Below are 24154 nucleotides of genomic sequence, written 5' to 3'. Positions count from 1 at the left end.
TTGTAGAACAAGTGTACTAAACAAACGATATCGGCCTCTCGTCTAAACCTATCGATAGAATGACAATGTCGATGTATACTGGACGGTAGGAACGAGAACTAGAGGCATCAATTATAAACAGCGGAATGATATAGGACTGAAGAAAGCGAAAGGAGCGGAATTGTGCAGATTTGCAAGGATGGCTGATGATGAGTGCATAGGCGACGGCAGCGAAGACTTAGAGCAAGAAAAGTCTCAAAAAAAAGTTGCTAAATATGACAGCGGTGCAGCAGATCTTGAAAAAGTCACAGACTATGCGGAAGAAAAAGAAATTTCAGCGTCTGATGCCTTCACTGGGGTAAGTAATTGTCGATAGTCAGGGGTCTTATTTGAGCACATGACTGCTGAAGTGAGTTAATTCTGGAAGACTTCCAATAAATTCGCCCCTACACCTTCCTGTTATCTTTTTACTACTGTTTCCTCATGACAAATAAAAAACCCATTTACATTCGCCGCTATGTCGTATTCGTTGGTTATGTATTGAAAATATAAGGAATTTTTGGTTGAGAGCCAATTGATTTAACAAGAAATATTTTTTGTGTATGTATACTGACGTGTATGAAAGTATTTTGAATTCTCCCCCTTAATTATTTCTCTACCATCTCCCCCTTATTATACCACCAGGCTATGACACTGATTGGAGACAGAAGAAATAAGGAAGCTGCAGAAAAAATGGCCAAAGAGAGAGAACTCTTAAAAGTTTCAATAAAAAAGGAAGATGTTGAATTAATTGTAAGTACCTATGGATGACATTTATTCAGCGCCAACATTCTTTTTAAAAATTGCTATGCTGAAAGCTCGCTTATTTTTGGATTGTGCGTTTAATCATTTCGGCTTATAATGCCTTTGATGTAAGACTTATGTTATTGCTAATACCCCATCTTCTCAAATGGCACAATGTATTCTATAGCATCCTGCGTTTCGTAATGTTCCCAGAGATTTTTGTTCTTGGTGTACGATTTTTCCGATGTTTTTTTAATAAACAGTGAAATATCTTGAGAGTGAATATCCACTTGCAGTTTAAGGCAATGGGATATGAGGAAATAAGATGTTCTTGATGCAAATTAACCTATTGTATTTCTCTATATGGCGATCCAAACATGTTCTTTTTTCCTTGAAAGTACTTGGCGGGTATAAAGGTGCGGTTTATATCAGATTCACTGATAGATAGCCATTAATAATTGAGATCATAACGGCCATTTCATAAAATTCATTATTTTATTTGGATATTATTTTCTTTCAGGTGAAAGAAATGGAAATCCCTAGAAGCAAGGCTGAACACACACTTCGAGAACACCATGGAAACATTGTTGAAGCTCTTATTTCTCTGACAAATTGATATAATTTACAATTGTTTTTCTCTCAGTTTAATTTTATAATTTCAAAATATGCTCAGTATTGATTTTGCATGAAGTTTATTAAAAGGACATTTTCGTAAATAACTCTAAAACAGTTTAATGAACTGCAATCTTCGGAAAACAGAATACCCATTTGGTGGTATATTCATCGTCCTACGCCCAAGTAATATTTTGGTGGCTTATTAGTTATTCGTAATGCATACGTCATTGTACATCAAATGATATTATTTCATTGACCCTAACTGGGAGATGATTATTTGCAATGAGCTGTGAATAATGTTATTTATGTCTCTTGTTTGTTGTTGGCTACGTTATGTTATTATTTAATAAGTCTACCTGCTAGCCATGCAATTGAGCTTGGCAAGGGCTACCAAAATCATCAGAAACAAAGTAACATAAGATAATATATCAAAGAACGAGAAGATATTCCTTTCCGTTGGTTTAAAATTTTTATTTCATACTTATAGGTTTTTCTTTTAGAAGAAATAATGTACTCATTCTGAAAACAAGTTGTCTTCCGTGAATGCCTGTCACTGTTAAGCTGCTAAAGAGGATAAGTAAATCCCATGTACTTAATTAAAAGATTTGGTGAATGATCACAATTGTCATCTTGGAGTGTGATTGTCACCATTTAAATACTTCACCAGCAAAACATCAGGTTTAAAGATCATCGTAAGAGTCAGTCCAATGGGAAATGGTATTACTGGATGGTATAGAGGTAACAAATTCCACTGCAGATAGTTGAATAGTCACCATTGAGAAAAATAAAATTGGCTGTGAATCTCTTTAAGTACTATTTAGTGTTTTTGGGTATTCCTTTAAAAACCAGATGCGTTAAATCATGAAATGTCTGCATGAAAATTTTATTAATAATGGATAATCTTTCCCATTTGGGAAGAGAGCTTAAGAGCATTCTAAGAAAAATGGCTTTGACGAATTCCAAAGAAACTGCGGGAGATGCCGCAACAGTAACTTTTAACGGAGTCATCCGCTAATGTGCATTTCAATGCAACAATTTCAGAGTGTAAAAAGTTAGTGGATGACTCCGTTAAAAGTTACTGTTGCGGCATCTCCCGCAGTTTCTTTGGAATTTGTCAAAGTGAAAACACCATAAGTGTTTAAAGTTGGCTTTAACCTCGTGGACTGAGGCGCCTCGCACACGATTACAATTGCCTGTGACATTGTATGTACGGTATTTCGTCACAACATCTTGTTCCTTTAAAAGCCCCAAAATTGCAGAGTTTAAGAGGACGCCTCGGTAGCTTAAGTGGCTAAAGCACTCGACCGGATATTGAGGGATCTGAGTTCGAATCCCAGTCAAGGCGAATGATTTTTAAACTCTGAAATTGTTGCATTTAGTCCCCTATTCCTTGGTGTACTACTCTATTCTGAAATACTTTCATCCATATTCACTCTAATTCAGGGATCACATGAAATCCTCATGATCATATTTTATGATCGTTTGTACTAATTTGCTCATAAATGCCACAGCATCATGTGCTCCTCTTCCCATTTCTAGCTATTCCAAACTTATATTCATGTTGGCACTTTTTTTTGCAATATTATATAGCCTTCTGTGGATGAGTTATTGTCCTATGGCTCTCGAATACTGGTGCTTTAGTTGTTTTTTGTTCCTCCTAATACTACCATGATGTCCAAAGAATATCTTCCTTCCATTTTTATTAATATTTTGGTAATTCTGTAGTATTAGTTACTTTAATAATACTGTTTTTGGTATCTATTTAAAGTTTTATTTTTTTATTATCGAATAATCAAGTCAAGATTTGAAGTATTCTCAATGGAAATGAAATAAATAACTTTTAATTCCACCCACACTTAAGTCCACAGTCACATAAGTTACGCTGGAGACAACAAATTTCAAAAGTACTCTCAATTCAAGAATATATCTTAAGTTACTAAAAATTGCTTTACTTTCTCCCTTTATTGTAATGTTTACTATTGTCAGTCTATGTTATTCCCCAGTGAAAATGGATTGGGTAAAAGATATATTTTCCATTCCAGTCAATAGGGTCCTTCCTTAAAGTACAACCTTCCATGATAACATTTTCCACTAACCATTGATGTGGAGGAAGAGTAATAAAATAATCTTTAATTGTTCATTGCTCTGAATTAGTAGTCTGACATCTGCTGTAACTGATAAATTAACAGGAGGTAACTATTGATCCTCCTTTCGGAGTAAAATTGATGAATGCCAACTTTAAGATCCTTCTCAACTTAAAGATATTTTTAAAATGATAGACAATATTGGACTAATGTAACCTAAGTACTCCATAAAGGTACATATGTTTGCTCTGTTCTTGACCAGTGATGAAAATTTAAAAGCACTTAAGATTCCAAGATGATTAATTTTTTGCTCAATATGATATAATTAACTGTGCCCACACTACTACCAATAATCTGATATTAAATGAAGAATACAATGTATCTTTCCACTGTCCTTTTATTCACGTACAACTAGTTTCAACGCTCAAGCATCATCACCAGGTACCTATTGTACTCTTCATTTAATAAACATGAACTTCTACTAAGTTGAGCTGGGAACGAATGAATATTAAATAATCTGATAATTTAAAAAGTGCCCATGGAAATAAAGAAAACAACTGAAGAGTGGACATAACTTGAACTTTTACTCCATTATGTGTATAATATGTGGAAGGGTGACAAATGAAAGTTACAGACACAACTGAAATTCGTGGGGCAGCCAGCATTCAGTTCATGCATTTTGCGTTATTCTGTCATCCTTCAACCCTTGAAGCTTGATGACTCAACACCAGTTTATATTGTTTTAATTGAGTGGCCGTTATGAACTTGAATTCTCTAACCCTCGATTTAACTCATATTATATAGAATATTTCCTATTTACTTTCCCTTTCAATATCGTCTATCTGTTGTGATATTTTATAGCCCAAACAGCACAAGTGTGTAAAGTTCACATACAACCAGATTGGACTTACTAGTAATGTACACATTATTTGCATTCAGGTGCCACCAGAGCTCATAAAATTTACAACCATATTGATCTCAAATTCATATTGATTTGTATAAAACATTCATTTTGTACACAGAAAACAATGTGCTATTTACTCCAACGCTGAGAGTTCAGTTTTGGTACTTCAATCCCATATCAATTCACATACATTTACATAGTCATGAGTGTAAGTAATTTTTATATTAGAGCGTATTTCTAATATAATAAATCTCCCTCAGAAGATACTGATATATGTGAAGTTAGCACAACACAGCAAAACTACCTCACTGACGTGGAATTAATTTGAAGGAACTGTAAGCCACTAATCTTATCATTATTGGTATTCTACATGTTAAGGTAAGTTTTGGATGGACACAGACGACGAAATTGTACAGAGATATATTTCCTTGTATCTCAAAAAAAAATGTAACCTGACATCTTACATAATTAAGAGCCCCTCTTAAATTGTGTACTTACTTCCTACCTTATTTCCATTTAACTGCAATCCAAAGCTGCGTCACTTTCAAGATGCTCTCCCCTCTATCACAGTTTTCAACAGCCCATTGCCAACTGAAATGGTCATCATTCTTTCTTCCTAGATTTCTTCCCATAATCCCATCTCCCCAACCATACTTCCTCATTCGTTTTCTCCTCTGTCTCTCTCCACACCCACATTTCAAAATGCTCCAATCTATACATCCTGCTTCAACAGCCATTTTGAACTCAAACAAATATATTTATATCAAAGTTTCAACAAACCTTTTCTCAACACCTTTACCCAACCTCACAGTCAACAATTCCCTACTACTTGTGGAAACTAATTGGCCTCGCATCTTTCCCTCATGCCCCTACCACTTAAGACTATTCTGGCCCAGAACACTTCCAAGATTGATAAACTGTTCCACCTGCTCTAGTTTTTGCCCCCCTATTTTAACGATTAAATTAGCCTTTCTCTTCCTAGAAAATGCATAACTTTTGTTTTATTTACATCTATTCTCATCCCAAGCCTATTTTTATTTCCGTTGAGCGCCATTGAGTCAATGATCTTTCCCCTTGAACCTACTCATCTTAGGAGTGCCTTGAATTTGACTCCATCCAAATATTCTTCGAATTATTTAAGCCACATTGCCACTGACAAGAAAAGAGCATGTGTGTATAGATATGTTTCACCATGCCAATAATCACAGTTTCATTGATTATCAGATAGATATAAGTCATGAACAACCCACTACACCTGCTGTCACCATGACATGTGCGTAACTGAAACATGACAATTCCGCGATAGGGCAAAAAGCAAGCAATTCCTGGTGGCATTAATAAAGGAAGGCATGCCGGCGAAGCCTTAATTAACCACGCTTCGTAGGTACCTCCCGTTACAGCGGACTTCCACTTCTCTCGCAGGCGACCGCTGAAACGGGAGAGAAAAATAGGATTACACGATACTACCGCGTGCACAGTAAACATGATGAAAACCTATTATATGGTAGCAGAGAGAACAAGGTTTGTTTCAGAAGTAATAGGACTTATTTTTTCCCGGATAGACGGACGGACGGGTGGCGGTTGATCTGACTGGGTTCGAAGGAAGGGAGCCTCAGGAAAGGCTGGGGGCCGGTGGCACTCGACTCCCAACTTTTGCGGATCGTTCGTTTACGAAATCTCGATGACGTGGCCCCGTTCTGCTCCGTCATGGACCGGTTATGAGAACAGCGCTACGCCATCAAATTTGGCGCGGAAATGGGCAAAAATGACAAGCTCAATGCAACTTATGGTAATAACGCCATGGGTAGATCGGAATTTTTTAGGGACGCACGTTGTTTCGGGATGGTAGAGAAGATGTCGAAGACGCCGAGCGTTCAGGACGCCCTACGACCTCAAAAAGTGACGAAAATCTTGCAAGACTGAAGACTTAGTTGGGCAGGGATTGCAGATTAAGTATTTGCATAGTTTCTGGTAAAATTAACATCCATTAAAACTTATGAGCATCGACTTGTGACCGAAAACATGGGCATGAGAAAGGCGTTTGAAGTTGGTGCCGCAAGTGATCTCGGACGAACAAACGGAAATTCGCATGCAGACCTGTGGAGAGCTTCTCGATCATGAGAGTGAGGATTCAAATTTTTTTGCCAATTTCTTCGACAATGACAATGTTCCCCCCCTTAATCCGTGGTGAAGGACGTCACCACGGTTCGGTGGAAGAGTCACAGCAGGCCGTGATGAGGCAGCTCAGCAGCATTCCGGGCGCTGCCTTTTAGAAGGCGTACGAGGCGCGGGAAACCCCTTTGGTAGCGGTGTGTGGACGCGCAAGGGTGCTACTTCGAACGTATAAGTGAATGTATCGGTTCAGGCAATATTTTTTAAATCGACTCAGTCCTACAACTTATGGCATAGTCCTTGTATAAAACATACACGCACGGATTTTTGAAGTACTTAGAGGCTTGTCACGCCACACATCCCTTGCGGAAGGGTTGCACTCGCATAAGATTCAAAATACTTCATAATTAATTCAATAAGTTTGGCTCGAGGGTCCTTCGAGTGTTTACCGCCCCGCATCTGTACAATCGAAGTCAAAAATCTTCGTCATACGTTACCGGAAGAAGAGGCAATAGCTACTCCTATTCCTTCCACTTCTCGGGGGCGTAGTTGTTCCGTTCTTCGTAAATGCCGCTGCGGTTGATAACACATCGATTTGCTTCTGGTAGTAATATCAACATCCCAAAAATTATCCGGGAGATTCGAAGACGATCCTTCAATTCAAAGCACATCATCACCTGGGTGACGCCAACTCCTCTACAGGCCAGTTGTTCTCAGGTGTAGTCACATAACCGTAGCTTGACTGGCCGCCGATCCGACTTGGGGGTGACTACATTGGTTCCGAGAACACGAAACGATGCGAAAGAAATTAACGGGTAGCTTTGGACTTTTTGAAATGAAAAATTCTTATAGGGCACCTCACAGGGCTGGTGTTCAAGGAGAAAGAATGCCTGTGTTTGAGCTGCGCGTCACGACATGCTTAAATTAGGACCTTGAAGCAGATCAGCACATAGACCTTCGCTATGGGAGGGAGAAGGGAAAGCACTCATTGGCTTGCCTCCCCTATATGCATAGCTGAGTAGACTTAAATATATGTTGCTAATGCATGGCTATGCCTGTTTTATTCTCCCTCACTTTCTACAGCCGACTGAGCTGTCTCTCTCTTTCACATCTTTTTGATTATAATTTCTGAATTATTATCTGAGGGAAAAGTACTAAGGTTCCTACTATCATCAATAACAAGCTAGCACTCAGGAGAAGCAAATACATTTTTGTACATACACTTCTTCAGCAAGGAGAGGACATATAGATAGATATTATCCAAGATACTATTTAGGCCTAAATTGCTGAAGATAAATGCGGTTCACAGGTTAATTGGCTGAATCAGGAAACCCCCTTGAAAAACTGTGACTTCACCTGTGGAAGTGCCAGGTTTGATGCTAAAAATTCCCAACCCTCTATCTTAATTTATTTATCTTGATAGTTTTAATTGCCTTCATCCCATTTTTTGGGGACGTCAAATAGTGCTGTACTGTTTTCCAAGTGACTGATGATAGCAATATTTCATCTTTTTTTTCATACGCTGCTTCAAGTTCGTCCATCACCAATGATTACATAGAATCACTACACCCTTTTTATGACAGATGCATACATGCCACTGATAGTGCAAGTCCTCCACAGGTCCATTTTAGGGAGTGTGATGATGAAAGTGAATTAATTTTTTATTTATTTGTTTCTACAGACTCATAAACACCAGCACTATGTCATATAATACATAAACCATCAGTGTGGCTGAGAAATAAATTTTCCACATAGAATTCAGATTAAATTCAAAGCACTAAAATAGCAATACATTGACCTCAAGGTTTAAACTCTGCATACGTTCCTGTCTCTCTCAAAGATTTCTGATCACAGGTTATCTGAACTACAGTGATACCACCTATTTTCATCTGTCCGCTTATGTACTTGGCTAGTCTGTCTGTGTTCTACAAGGGAATAACTGGCACTTTCCCCGTAAATTCTTGCATTTGCATTTGTACCGTTAAACTATGTTCTTCCTCCAATTCCTCGCAATTGACTCCAGCATAGTGTTCTTGCAACACTTTCCTATTTCTTTGGCATCTTTGGTTAATTTCTCATTTTCTGTGAAGTCCTACTACATTTTGCATCTCTTAATTTCATGAACTATGCACAAATGACAGCAAAGCAAATTCATAACTTTTGACTAGTCACTGAAAAAACAACATATAATGTAAGTATGACATGTTGGCGATGGGGTTAAAGTGTGCCAGCTAATTCCTGTTGGCAATAAACGGCAGGCTCCACAAACAGAACACTCCTGCCTCCAATCTCATGCTATGCTTCAAGGCTCAGTAGGCAGAGGAGGGATTGTCCCAGTTAGTCAGAGGGGACTGAGGGTCTTAAACTAGTGTAAAACATGTACCCTTTCTGAAATCTATATTTTCAGGCATAACTCTGTGGAAATCCATTATTACTGAAGTAAAAAACACACAAAGCATCCTTCCACAAATTTTATTAAGTATGGCTAGTCATACCTAATAAAATTGATGGAAAGCTACAATTTGTTTTTTTTTATTTCAATATATCCTTTCTTTTGGCAGCAATAACCAAGAAAAAACTATTCAGGTAATGTGGGGTGACAATTTTCAAAAATTCGTATCTCACCCCCATTATGGCAATGAGAGTCCTATGGGGGCTATTTTTTTTTTTTAAATGAGTCACGTGACACATTGATTGAGGTGAATTATGGTATAGGTCCCGAGTTGCGAATGTTAACTGTTTTCATTTGGCCCGAGATTTCAACCTGCTCTGGGGTGTTTTTTCACCCCCACTACCATTCTAGGGTTAATATTGCTTTTCATGAGCTTTTGACAATGAACTTCCATCACCCATTCATTTCCAATGCTTGAGGATTCACCCATGGAGGTCAAAGGGAGATATAATGCTCTTATATCCAAAACATGTTACATCAAATAAATTAAATTTTAGTTCACTTAGATGGAAAATATGGGTGAAAAGGTAGTGCCATATGACAGCTTTCTGCATGGCGTGAAGGGAGGAGAGAGCCTTTGAAAATGTAGTAAGAAGTGAGAGGGGAACATGAAATATGGCAAAACATCATCTCATAAAATAATTTGGATTATCTCTTATTCCATCTTTATAAACTAATGAGTAATAGTCAGAACTATTCAAATATGTTATTTATTAACAGTGTAGGTATCTAATAATCAACAACATTAAGTCATGTAAGTAGTTTAAATTTCAGAAAGAAAAATTATTTTTCACAACCTTCCAAAAATAAAAGACATTACATTGATAATTTAATCAATTCTTTGTATTAACTATAGATACGCTGACATCTAGTCCAATGTTTTATTTCTTCACACTTAACTAACACACAAAGCTTATAGATCAAGAAAAGACCACCTATTGTGTGGCAATGTAGAATATCAAGGAAGATGATTTGATCATGATTTATACAGCAAAAGAATACCTGACTTATACAAACACTCAGAGGCAATGACCAGCATCCTCTTGGTTACACATCGTTCTTTCTGGCATTGCATCTTCTTCCATAGCAGTTGCAATTACTGTGCTCTTGGGTAATCTAAAGACATTCCGGTGCAGGTGGGTTTTTTAACTTCTTCATAATCTGTCTTACACCAACACTTAAGTGCCTCCGATTCCATTTCATACTGAAAATCTCTGGCCAGGATTTCCTATCCCTACTGTAATCACCAACTTTGAGGAGCAAGAAATTCATCAGCACCACTTTCACTCAGTAAAACAATTAAATCACTAATTCAGTTTGGCATTCATTCTTCATAGGGAGTTAAATCAGTGAATAGAGTATTTAATGGGATGAATCACAAAAGTATAACCCTTTGGCCTTCACAGGTACTGCCACTGCATGGTCATGAGAAGATACTGAGTAGGTGATGCATTAGGAGGTGTGGGAGATGAGGATGCATCTAATGCCCTTACAACTTCCTCAGGTAGAGCATGTGATAACCAGAGGGCATGTAACTTGGCATATCCTTCATGGGACAGCCACAATGGATTCCCTCTTTTAAGACCAGGATCACTCTCACCATATCGATCTAGATATGGAGCAAAAAGTAAACAACCTGGAAATACAAAAGAATGTTTAAGAGAAGGATATTTACAATCTCCCCTCACAACCTCGACATGGTGGAAGGGCTTGTGCATTCAAATGACCCCTAGAACTATGTTAGTAGGAGAAATGATAATTGATATTGTTAAGGTCATCCATGCCAGCCTAGTAGGTTGAAGGTTAAGAGCCATACAAAAGGTAGTCTGCGTAACATCTGTTTCTCAGTGAGGTGGCAGCAAGGACATCCGACCCCAATGGGGTGACCCCTGAGTGATATTGTCACGTTAAAAATACTATTGAGGAAGGCAATGGAAAACCACCTCAATTATTACTCCAATTATTTTTAAGATGGACAGCATGGAGAAAATGAGTCCTAGCAACTATGGGACTTGGCTCAATTGGCCATGTGTTGTGCCTGTCAGCAGGAGAGGAGACACTTCCAAGGTTGTCATCTTACGAAAACCTTGCAAAGCAAAACCAACAGCAACAGGAGAAGAAGACCGAATTAGTTACAATAGGAACCAGGAATGTTTGGACAATGTTGAGGACAGGAAAATTAGAGAATATTACCTGAGAGGCAGGTAGAGGAAATTAAGATATTTTAGGTTTATGCGAGGTGAAATGGAAGGATAGCGGGGATTACTGGTGTGATAGTTAAAGAGTAACATACAGTGGCAGGGACGAGAAACAACTAAGGGTTGCCATAATATTGAATTAAGAGGTAGGAAGAAGCATAGTAAACATAGAACAAGCAACGGATAGAATATTACTAGTAGAGATAAAAGCAGAACCGATGAACTTGGTCATTGCTCAGGTATACATTCCACCAAGCAATTATAAGGAGGAAGAAGTCGATAGGATATATGATCAGTTTGAGGACACAATCGCGAGTGACCCTGCAGAGAAACATTTGATAGTGATGAGGGATTGGAATACGATGGTAGGCGAAGGAAGAGATGATGATGACGAGGTTGGGGATTATGGCTTAGGTACAAGGAATCGCCACAAGGGAGAAAGCAAATGATTTCTGCAGGAAACAGGTCATCACCATCACTTGGTTTAGGCATCACAAAAAGCATAGGTATACATGGAAAATATCAGGTGACTCAGAAAGGTTAGATAATAGTATGGCACATTATATCAGGCACAGATTAAGGAACAGGATAAACAATTTAGAAAGTTTCCCGGAAATGGGTGCAGACTATGATCATAATTTGTTAATTATGAAGTAAAGCATCCAATTCAAAAAGATAAAGCAGACAAGGATGTTTGGGAAATGGGATGTAGACATATTAACGGGTTGACAAGGAAGGAGTATCAGCAGGCGGTAGGGATAATCATGAGTAAGGGAGAGGATCTGAGTACTATCAAGGAAAAATGGGAATACATCAAATAAGGGATATAGAAAGTCACAAAAAATCTATAGGGACTGTTATATGGAAAGTGAGCGAAGGCTATGGAAAGTTTGCAAAGGAAGGTTGAAATTGGTGCGCTACACTAGAAGATTAAATCTATCGGGAAGTAAGAAGAGAAAATCTGTGATAACAATCACATAAGTCAGAAAAAATACTAGTTGAAAAAGAAAAAATCTAAGAGAAATTGAAGGATTATACAGAAGAACTTAATAGTTAAGAACTTAGTCCGGACGGGCAGTGTTAGGAAGAGGTGTAAGGCAGGGTTTTCTTTTATCATCTGTGCTGTACATGTGGATGCAATGATTAAAGAGGCATGGGAAGAACTGGAGATAGGAATTAAAGTATGAGAGGAATTCATAAAATCAGTTAGGTTTACTGATGACCACGCTGTAGTTTGTCAGTCAGCAAAGGGGTTGTCAGCAAAGCAATAAAGATAATGACATAGATAACAAGTGTATTATTCTAGAAAATGTGAATAAATATTATTTATTAATATTAATAAGATGAATAAACAAAAGATAAAATACATTGTATAAAAGAAGAAATTTTGTGGCAGACAACATTTAAAAAAAACATCAGAATCAGTTCTCATTCAGTGCATCTTTCCTTCCAATTATGGTCAACTTTCATATATTATCTTACGGTTTAATACATTCAGTTAAATGCTACAGTAAAATATTGCACAATGACATTGGTAGTTAAAACTAAAAATGTTAGAGGATTCAACAAATTGAAAAGTGATAGAGGAGACATTTTAATGAAAAACTGATAAAATAAATGAATGAATTTTTGAGTAGCTTCAGGCGTGATGTGGTGGAAGTCGAACATAATGAATAACTGATGGAAGCACTTTTCCACTTAGAATGAATTTTTGGATGTGATTTTAAAAATTCATTCACACTAAATTGTTAAGTTATTAAAGACACTCAATTTGGATACAACTTACCTTTAACAGGCGTTGAAATAATAAGAACTTCACATTCCCTTACTCGCAGGAAAAGGCCAACTCCAGCTCCACAATGATAGGCATGGAAATTACATGCACCAACTAGCATTTTATTGATGTGCATCTGACAACAATAGCTCTGAAATATTTAAGAAAAATGATAATGAAACAAATTTCAATGAATAAAATGGTAAACATTAAAATACAATTGAAAACATACATTAGGAAATGCTTAGAAGAATTGGGAATAATTATATTCTTAGAAATGTTTCAGCACTATGTAAGTTACTTATAATGATCTATGTATAATGAAGTTGATAATCTAAGACAATTTAAATTAACTTAATGACATTTATTTGAATTATCTTTATAAAATATTGCTATCCATTATTATTAATTATTAAAATACTGACAAGTAAAACTTCAGTGCAAAACTCCTGATTATTGCTTTCCACAACTACCTGTCTCTCCCACCGTGGAAATTAATGTTACATTTAAATTGAATTCACAATTTAATAAAATTTAATTCTCCTTTATCCGAACCAATGGATGCATAATGAAGACACATAATCAAAAAGCAGATAACTGAAATACACAGATAATATGGTCATGGTAATTACGACTCCATATCGACTATGATATAATAGACTCTAATGTATACTCTCCTTTTTAATTCTTAATGATTAATTAGCATTTTTTGGCAATGTAAAGTACAATTTTTTCCACTTTTCAGGCATTTGTATGAGGGTAGAATAGTTTTACAAGAACACAGAACTTTCACAAAGTGAAGAGCACAATGCATTTTTCTCAGAAAGCTAATCCAATCACCTAACCAGGAAAAAACAAATTCACTGGCTAAGGAAAAATATTGACCAAGGGTGGCCCATACAGACTCATATTCGACATATCATACCAATTTAAATACTGCAGCGTGGGTAGTTAATGACTTATTTGCTGTATAGTAAAGCTACGTATTTGCTCGCTTTAAAAGAGAATATGGAATTCTCAGGGCTAATGAATGCGAGGAAATGATAATGGGAAAGTGCAGATGGTACAAAAATGTTTAAATTAAAACATTAAATACTATTGACAGTAATGAAATAATTGACTTTGTAATTCCACACACTTTATTTAAAAACACACGACCCAGGTTTCGACGTTGAACGTCATCATCAGATGACGTTCAACGTCGAAACCTGGGTCGTGTGTTTTTACTATTGACAGCTTTTGATTAAGTGAAATTAAAACAATTGAAAGTAATCCAGGTATTTCGAACTTTTATTTAATTACAAACATCATTATAATATAATGCAATGTTTTAGAACTCATAAAAATGGAATTTCACAATTGTAAGTTAATTTAGTAAGCAACTTGTGTGCAGAAGGAAAAATTTTCCTAATGAATTAAATATCATTACCCACTAATGCTGAGGTGAGCGGGGAAGGAATGGAGTGGATAGGAGAGCAGGCAGGCCCTTTGCAGGGACCAACAAATATCTGTCCATCCCATAAACTGTGTGCTCCTGGTGCCCCTGCACTGAAGTGCATGCAGTTGGATCTCATAAATCGACAAACTCAGAAATGGAATATGAACTGCTGATGACTTAGGCACACACCAGGAGTCGTTCCTACAAAGCAAGCCTTGACTAAAGCACAGGTGAGAAAGGAAGGAAGGATATCTGTACAAGAGTCATAAGGCTTCTTTTTCTAAGGGAGTCTACACCAAAAAAGCTATGGTAAACTAAGATTGACCCAGAGTTCCCTTAATTTTGGCAGCTCAAACAAAGGAAGTCCATGAATTCAAAGGGGGCTTTTTGCCACTATCGGTATGAAGTAAGCGCAAATACAGCAAAAAGGTGGGAAGGCAACATTATATAGACGACTCTCTATATAGGCCTAAGAGTTTCACAGTGACTCCCAAATTAACAAGTCTAATGATTGCCGAGCTACAAGGAATTATAACAGAATCGCCAAATATTTATTAACATGCAAAACTCTTTAACTAGGAAGGATAGACTGTCAGCAGTAAATAATTATTTGGCTTTTAAATAATTTGGCCAGGTAACCAATCCAGCACAATTGCTGCGAGAACCATATCTTGAACTATACAGTTACAAAATGGTTTAGCAAGACAAAGTTAGCGTATGACCACTGCATTCAATCCTGATAAAAAATAACTGAAATTAAATGAATAATATGAAGAAAGTAAATTCACCTGTGAGCATAAAATCTCCCCACATACAAGGCATAGCGTGGGATTCAGAGAATCCTCACGATCTGAATTAGGGCATGCAAAGAGAGATGATTTATTTATCAGTTCACTGTAATCCTCAGGAAGGCTGACCAACTGATTGACTCCAATTGGTTGGCGAATACTTGCTGGCCCTTTTCGAAGCTCTAATGGCTTTGAAGCATTCTGCTGAAGAATACGTTTTAACCTGCGATTCCGGGACCACCTGCAATGCATTTGGAATAAAATTAACTCAATGGTATATATTCAAAAGAATAAATCTTGTGAAACAATAATAAAAAAGGGAACATAACTAGAAATGCATTCAGAGTGAAAACCTTATTTTACATTTTTTTAGGGGACTGAGTAAAATAGTGCCCTTCATTAGAAAATGTGAGTTGAGGAAAATCATTATTTGCACACCAATTCTTAAAAAAAGATTCAAAAGAATAACTTTTCTGTATTATTACAGTTTTATTTGCATCATGAAGTTCTTTTTAAAATTCTTCATGTCTCTTGAGAGACTATTTCAAAATAAAAATATCATGAACATTAAAATTAGATTAACTTTGTGTTTAGAATTCCTCAAAACTAATATTTCCATTAAAACCCTAAGTCTAATTGTTACATGAAAATAATACTTTCTCCATTGTGGGAACAGCAAAAAATATCACTGGAGATCACTAAACAAAAAAGGCAAAGAAAAACATCACAATTAATATATTAATTCAGTAATATAGGCAATGCATGTTTGTTGCACTCTGTTAGATCACAATGTGTGCAGTATTTCTTAATGAATATCTTTACATTGTGAAATTATTTGGGCATTAATATATCTCAGGGGCTATAAGTCTTATACAGAAGCAAGCTTATTATAAGCAAAGTTCAGAGAACTAATAAAATGAGTTTGCGATTGACATTATCGTGAGTATCTCCACTTTCTTACCCAAGGGCCAACTGGTTGGAAACTTCACATGATCCATCTAATCCCAATGATGTTGGACAGGCAGGAGTGTTATGAGAAGGTGACAAACCCAAGTAACCACATAATGCGTGGAATGTGGCACCTCCAGGAACTTCCAGGGCATTAGATGGAGCCACACCAGAAAGAAAATGGGCAAGCAAAGCTGAACAGCGGAGAAACGCCACACTGAAAACACAAAAAGAACAACAAGAAATGGCCAAATTAGTTCCATAGTGAAACGTTGATTGAATGTATCAAAATGGAACCAGAATATGTGTTAGCAACTCACAGAGTAGTTAAAACAGCTATTATATATGTATGCATTATATATAATCAGTAATCAATCTTCAGAGATCTTTTTGACTCATTTTTATTTATTTAATACCTGAACAGCTATGAATATTATATCAAAATCTTCAACATGGGGAAATGAGCTGGATATGGTGAGCAATTTCTTTTACAGATTGTGAGTACTTATTATCTCATGATTGCACCATATCAGCAATGATATTTAATGCTGGAAACCATTAAGTGTTGGTCAAGTTAGGAGTTTTCTATCAATAGTTGTCTAATGTTACACAGAACAGTAAGAAAACACTTTAAATCATAATCACTGATGAAATTAGTAGCTCAAAACCTCAGGTTTTCTCGTAAAAACTTAGGTAACAGATATTAGAATGACCTCTAAATAAATCTTTAATACGCTGTGATTTTGAAATTACTAACTAAATTCTTTAACCCTTCGGCATTTCCCACCTACTATTATCATATGAACAAGACCCAAATTTAACTTGCATTACAGCTGAGAATATTAGACGTTAATGAAAGAAGAATAACTGGGCAGATTCCACTACAATCTTTATTCTCCATTTTTTTCACGACCATGGCTTCATTGAATAATAATATTATTTACGTATGCAAACTTGAGGGTTGATGAGGTAAGAAAGAATTCTTTACCTGTCATTTGCAACTTTCTTCCATAGAACTTTAGGATTTACTTCTAAAATGGGAGTTGGGTCCAGCCCAGCTGTCTCCCTAACACTCGCTGCCAATTTCTGGAAACCTTCTGCTCCAGTATACAGAGGCGCCTCCTCACCCCATGAGGGGCCACTGGAGCACTGGGCAGCAGCTGCACCATCCACTTCCATGGGTTCTTCCCTTAAGCTGTCAAAGTCAGCTGTGAGGACTATCTTGATGATGTGTGATAGCAACACTAGTCGAAGAACATAGAGATCCTAGAATTATAAAGAAAAGTGCACGTCAGTCAATGCTCTCTACTAAAAAAATGAAGTTTGTTTTCTTAAATTTTCATTTGATATTGTTTAGTTCCTGATGGGTACATTTTGTTTGGAGGGCTGCTAACTCATTAAATGCATATGTACATTTAATGATGCCTTACAAATCATGTTCTTATTGTTTTTGTTTTCCGAACACTTTGGCTTTCAATATTCTCGCATCTCTTACTTTATAATACCTATGTATTCATCTTCACTCAATCAAGTTTATAAACTTAAAAATAAACCTATTACTTATCAGTGAAATTTTACCAATGTTTGGCATAAGGGTCATTTTTGATCAATTTTGTTGAAAAAGTTTACTATTGATTATACATAATATTACTGTTACCATTTGCCTTTAGATGATGTGAATGCATCTGTTGTATTAAACCAGCTTACCCTCAGGCTTGAGCCATTTACAGCTTCAATCAGTTCATCAGTCTCACAGCCTTGGTACATTCCACGTAAGGTCATCAAAAGTGGCACTAAAAGTCCAAATGAATCCCAATCCAGTAAACATATGGAGCTTCTATGAGACTCTTGAGGTTTACTCTCACAGCCTTCTGACATTAATTCTTCTGGTAGTAGGAAGTACAGAAGTCGTACAGCATGGCATGACAATATCTAGAAGAAGATTATGTAAATTTTAGATGGTTTCACATTAAACCTTTGCATTGCCAATTTAAAAATATGGCATTATCAGTGATAACTTCAGAGGTTCTCACCAAGGGCTTCCTCCAAACACTTTCAATAGAGCTAGCCAATTGAATTAGTCCTCGCAAGCAGTCCCTCTGCCTGGATGACAGGTGGCCAAGAAGAGAGCGGGGCGTTGTGTAACGAGACTCTGATGATCGTAGCAGCCACTCTATGGCATGGATGGTGTACGCAGTTGACTGCCATGCCAAAAGGGGAATCATTTCATCCCCAAGTTCAGGTTCTGAGTCCATTCCCATCTAAAATGTAAAAGACAAATTGTTGGAAAGAACTTAAAAACTAAATATGGGCAATTGAAAAGAAATATATCCTCTGCCAGGTTCAGAAACAATTACTTAATGAAGAAATTCAGGTTGATACTTATTACAAATATTATGGGCCATATTGGCTTACAGACAGTTATCTCACATTTCATTTTTAGATTAAAAATTGGTTGACCATGAATTTTCCAATTTATTACAATTTTTAATCTTCCCTGTTGTTTAAGTTCCTTACAAGGCAGGCCTTAAGATTGAAGTCTACAATTACATCGTTTGGTCATTTAAAGGTACAGCTATCAGGAAATGTACTCTAAAAAGGGCCATGAAATGAAATTATCAAAACCATGAAATGCAAAATGAAATCTTAGATATCATGCCTGTCATAAAAGATAAAAGTCAGCAATTTCAAAAAATTAAAAAATCCTATGCATAGAAGTATGTAGAGAGAAAAATACACAAGCTTAATGAATCTTTTGCTCTTACCTCAAATGTTGTTTGACAGAATAGGAGCACCATCTCACAAAGTGTGTTAGACAGGGGCAATGATAATTCCATTGGTTCACCTTGGGATGGTTTTGCTACATCATCATCATTTTCTACACTGCCAGAACCATTATTTCCATTCAGCAGAAATAACTTTGAAAATTTTGGTCCATATTTTGGGCCTAGTTTTTCAACGACCTAAACCAAAACATTAAAATAAGAAAAGGGTAGACAACAGAAGAAAAACAGTATTAAAATCAACAGCCATTTGCTTACAACCTAACATATCTTTAAACTACCTCATTGTTTTCAATTACATTGCTCATAATGATTGGCATGGATTAACAAGAATGGAAAAGCTGTACACATTGTACATTAAATTACTAATAAAAATGAGAACGGGCAGTGTAAGTCATCAATATAAATTCATTTTGCCATACATTACTAATGAGAAAGATGTGTATTATTCATTTGATATCGATGCAAAGAAAGTTGCAGAGTTAAAGAATGCATGTTAAAGTCACCATGAAACATTAACAGCCTTTCTTTCTGAGATTCGATAGAGGCACAGGAAGCTATAACAGAGACTACCAATAGCTGTGGTAATTTGCAATGAATATTTCACTCCTTTGTCCCTGGAAAATGATGAACTGATCCCCCACAAATATACACTGCTATGAATGTAATCAGACTTAGAGCAGTGACCACGCTAAATTTGCAGAGGAATTTTTTCAGCAGGGAGAGGGTGAAGGGAAGGATTCAGATGGTGGGAGAGGGTGGGGAGGTAAGGAGGAGGCTATGGGGGATGTGTGGGGTTGCAATTCAGGTAAAGGGGAAAGGAGGGTGGTGCTTTCAGCAGACGGAATATGAACTCGGGATGGCCTGTGAATGGAGGGGGACAAGGGAGTTGAAATGCAGCCATTGGGAGTCAAAGGCTTTATAAGGCTAGCAGGATAGTTAATTTAGGTGGTTTCTAAAAGTCTTTGGCCGCAATGATGTCCATTTCACCTGAGTAATGGTACCACTCAACTGCAATAAATATTTTACATGAAATCTGTGGTTTCTATTCAATTCCTAGGTCAAAATAAGTAACGAGATTCCCCTTAAAAATGACATTACAATTGTAGAAATGAGGAGATTATTGTAAAATTGAAAAAAAAAAAAATCAGGCTCAATTTGCAAATTTAAGCTAATATGACTCTTAATATTTTGGAACAATGAAACCATTTGTAAATTGATGGAAGTTTGTACAATCAACTTAAGATATGAAGGCAATGAGACCTTAGCTAGTGGACAAAGATGAACATCCACAGTGTTTGTGCCACTGGAAATGTGGGATGAGGATGAGGATACAGAGCAATGGCGGTGACGGCGAATGGCTGTCCCTGCTGGGCCAGATGCTTCCCTCTGAGTAGGGGAGGAAGCAAGGGTGGAGTTGCTTGGGACAGGGATTCTTGATGAGCCCCTGCGAGCCGGCAGTGTGGTGGTCCCTGTGGTGATGTCTGACCTTGGGGGCGACTCTCGTGTCCATCCATCATCCTCCTTCTACAAAATTTATGACAAAAAAAGTAACATTCAACACGGTAAGGTAAACATGCACTTTGCTTAATTTTCTCTGGTCTTTAAAATAGATAATCTCTCTCACCAATATGAGCAAGACTGCAATATTCCTGCCATGCCATTATTGCCATCTGATACTTTAAGAAAATTTACTCTTAAATGACAATGAGGAATATGAATATTCCCTTTGAGCAATACGTACACCCTTTAAACAAACCAATAATTTTTAAGCAAATACATTAATTTATTTCTTAGCGACAACTTATATAAAATTTGGGAGAAAATTCTTACATAATCAACTCATATTTCCATTCATAAATAGTTAACTGATACCAAAATTTAGTTGTAGCGGTAATGTTTAGGGTGCGTCGACAGTTAAGGTCATTTAGCACCACTGTCACATGGCTTATAATTTCAAAATCCTTATAATAAATAGATAAATAAATACAACCAATAGCCCTGCTACAGTTTTCTCATTAGGCCAGTTTCCTTTAAAAAGTTTAAAACTCGGTTTAAAGAGTTAGGTCCATCCCCTAAAATATTACACAAATCATACCTTATTTTTAAAGTATCTAATGCCCTCCGGTATTTGTCACACTGGGTCAAGATATGATTCACCACCAGGGGTAGGTCTCACTGAACTGAATGTGCCTCATATAAAATTAAAAGCAGAAATATGCAGGAAATTTGGTATCTACATTTGTACACCAGTAAAGATGTCTACCACATGACACTTGCCAAGCTGTAATTTCTCTCATTCTGATTTCCTCTCCTCAACTCATTTTACATAAGCACTAAGACTAGTAATCGGAAAATACTTTTTTCATGCAGAAATTTTAAAACTGTAAAGAAAGTTTTTATGGCAAATTAGCAATTTTTGAAAGTAATTATTTTGTTTTATTTTTAAATGCAAAAGCAGAGATCACACATTTTCATGTTATACTATCAATGGCCAATATAAACTAATGTCTTGATTTGATTCTTCTGACTCTCTCCTCCTCTGCTCGCTTTCTTGGGCCAACATAGGATGAGAGGGTCAGAAGATCCACCTTGGGTGCCTTCTGAGAAGGGTTGGGATAACTATGAAACCTGAATTCATGTGAGATATGCATTTAATTTCTTTGATATCCTTAGAATAAAAAGTTGTACGTGGTACATGGGTTTATACATAGTTTTTAAACCTCTGGGGTATATAATATTTCAACAATGGAAATATTGAAACTTGGCATTAATTTCCACATATTCAGGAGCTATAAGCTATTAATAAAAATGGCATATTCTAAAACAGTACATGAATTATTTAAAGGCTTAAGAGGTAAATTTCTTACACATGGTCATGGCAAAAATACAGTAGAGAATATTCACTTACGGCTTGATCCAAAGTATACTGAATGCCTTTAACCCATACACCAAACGGCAAGCTTTCTTCTGTCGGCACTTTTTTACTGCAACCCTTGGAAGATCTAGGAGGTTGTGATGGAACCAATGGGAGGACAGTGTTGCTCAAACATTCACACAGTGGACACAGAAACTCCTTATTTTCCACATCAAAACTAGCAGGCTGCCGAAGCCTAAAAGTAAGATAAACATCACAAAATCAATACCACTCAGAAGTGGGTAATCAAAAAAACCAAGAATTGAACCTGGTTTGCAGACCGTTTGTTTAGCTGTCATAATAAAGTATTATACTTTGATCGATGTGAAAAATACAAGCATCACATGTAATTTTTCTTCGATGATGTAAATGCAGTTAGCTGCATAGCAAAGTGATATCTGTTGCACAGCTTTTTCATTTTTACCAGCCAAGTTATTCAAGGATTCACCAGATATCAGTCCACTAGTGTAAACAGAATTAAGAATAACTTAATGTCCATTGGCAGGGCTAAAATAATCAGGCAAGTCATTCATGTACCCAAGGGACAAAATGGTTCCAAAATGGCCCCTTCCGCTATCCCAATATTCACATCCATTCTATTATATAAACAATGTGAATCAAGGATTGCATTTTTTCTTTCTAATCACCATTAATATTTCTAATGAAAAATTTATAAAATGCTATTTAATTGTGAATTTTCAGTGTTTTTAACCCATTTGAATGCGGTCACACTGAAACTGGATTGCAAGTGCCAGCTCACTTGCTTCAATAGAGCAAATGCTAAATTCAATAAAACTGAAGAAACAGGATTCATAAAAACTATGTACTAATTAATAAACTGTAACAAAATATGACTTTGAGACTATTTCTTCATATCTCCTTTCAGAAGCACAAAGAAAACTTTTAATACCTCTGAGTAATGCAAAATATTATATGCTGCCATTATTTTTGGTTAAGGAAAGTAAAGTGCTTAGGAGGAGCTTAGGAAGTGCTTAAGCTTTGGCATCATCAATTTTTTTCTTTGTCATTGAAGTGCTGAGGCAGAATTAGTTACTGAACCATTGACTGGCACAGGTACTGTCAATTAAACAATTATTCAGGAATTATAATAAGTGTGTTTAGTCGTCATGTGAGTTTTTAACAGCTATCCCAAGGTTCACTGTTGAATTTCATACAATTCAAATGATTAGTTGATTATTTTACATCTGAACAATAGATCAACAGCCCTCACACTTGCAAGGTCAACCCATCATAAATGCTAAGATGCCAAAATCAAATCAGTCATATTTAGAACTGATATAAATAGCAAAAATAGTCCCAATAGATTGGACACAATTCAAGCTCTTTTCCGGATTCTTCAAATCTCCACATAAACCCGGTTTGTTCATATTTTTGGACTGGTAGACACCTTGTATTATTAAAACTAATAACAGGCATATTTTAAAATATAAATTAAGGAAAACAACACATTTACAAAGTAGCAACCAAAAATGGCAACAACTGTAAAAATATTACCTTATCACTGAATACCAAATGACAAGAGTGAGTAAAAATAATGTTGATAAATATAACTTGACTGTTGGTACCTGTGAGGTCTCCTGTTTTCCCTTTGTAAAACACTGTCATAGTATTTCTGCCAGCAGTCCGCATGCATGACATGACCACAAGTGGAAGTATGGGGTGCAGGACCAAGGTTCCATCCAAGGCAGAGGCCACCAACATCCACTTCCTCTGTCGCTTCTTCAACACTCATACTGCTTTCCTGACTGTCATCCTTTGAAGTTCTTTAATGATTAAAAAAAAACTTAGGTAAAACATAACATCCCTGCTTTTTACTATGTCATAAGAATTTTTATATAATTACCAAAAGAGTTGGATTTATTACTAGCAGTCCATAAAAAATCAACTGAATAACACTTGATTTCAGCACTGCAGTGAGAAATTTTCTGTAATGTCACAAATTTTCATAAAACTTATAAATTTGGTTTGAAGGTTTAAGTACCCAATAATCAATGATTGTAGCTATGCTTAAAAATTAAAATTTTCTGAGGTACCTCCTTGTATTAATAAATAGATACAACCTCAGATTATTAAAATCACAGCATTATGCTTTGCAGGGGAGAAGTTTTCTCATATCAAAGAATTCAGCATTACTCAAATTTTTCAAAGCAACCAATACTAAATTCTAGTACGAGCCACCATTTAAACATTTAATAAGGCACCCTTTGGGCATAAAACAGCTTACTATGAAATAATCTTTCTAAATGCTTCTTCAAAGGAATGGTAAGTGAACGAGTGAGGGCAGATCGATATATGAATCCTGAAAGCCATACATACATATATGAAGTACATTAGACAAATAAGTAATGCAACTTAGGC

The 24154-nt window shown here is 36.4% G+C and overlaps 2 protein-coding genes across 3 annotated transcripts in view; one reads left to right on the top strand and one right to left on the bottom strand.

The window, feature by feature from the left end:
* The first annotated feature begins 3 nt into the window (after positions 1 to 3).
* Positions 4 to 2318, top strand: LOC139690676 (huntingtin-interacting protein K). Its single transcript, XM_071588173.1, has 3 exons — positions 4 to 337; positions 664 to 771; positions 1283 to 2318. Exons 1-3 carry the CDS (start codon positions 179 to 181, stop codon positions 1376 to 1378), a joined length of 363 nt encoding a protein of 120 aa, XP_071444274.1. The 5' UTR covers positions 4 to 178; the 3' UTR covers positions 1379 to 2318.
* Positions 2319 to 9630: 7312 nt separating this feature from the next.
* Positions 9631 to 24154, bottom strand: part of Ubr1 (Ubr1 ubiquitin ligase) — a 90790-nt gene continuing 76266 nt past the window's right edge. For both annotated transcript variants that reach the window (XM_071588287.1, XM_071588288.1), the window contains exons 26-36: positions 23362 to 23559; positions 21770 to 21971; positions 20122 to 20385; positions 18841 to 19038; positions 18109 to 18336; positions 17783 to 18007; positions 17064 to 17341; positions 16089 to 16292; positions 15128 to 15368; positions 12914 to 13052; positions 9631 to 10565 (exon numbers count right to left, since the gene is read on the bottom strand). In XM_071588287.1, the coding sequence (XP_071444388.1) occupies positions 10330 to 10565; positions 12914 to 13052; positions 15128 to 15368; positions 16089 to 16292; positions 17064 to 17341; positions 17783 to 18007; positions 18109 to 18336; positions 18841 to 19038; positions 20122 to 20385; positions 21770 to 21971; positions 23362 to 23559 (2413 nt within the window). In that variant the 3' untranslated portion in view covers positions 9631 to 10329. The remainder of the gene's footprint in view (positions 10566 to 12913; positions 13053 to 15127; positions 15369 to 16088; positions 16293 to 17063; positions 17342 to 17782; positions 18008 to 18108; positions 18337 to 18840; positions 19039 to 20121; positions 20386 to 21769; positions 21972 to 23361; positions 23560 to 24154) is intronic.

Source organism: Hetaerina americana, unplaced genomic scaffold (genome assembly GCF_022747635.1).
Source record: "Hetaerina americana unplaced genomic scaffold, ioHetAmer1.1.p SCAF_3, whole genome shotgun sequence".
NCBI lineage: Eukaryota > Metazoa > Arthropoda > Insecta > Odonata > Calopterygidae > Hetaerina > Hetaerina americana.
The sequence above is the reverse complement of the archived record's forward strand: the minus strand, read 5'-3'. Positions and strand labels throughout refer to the sequence as shown.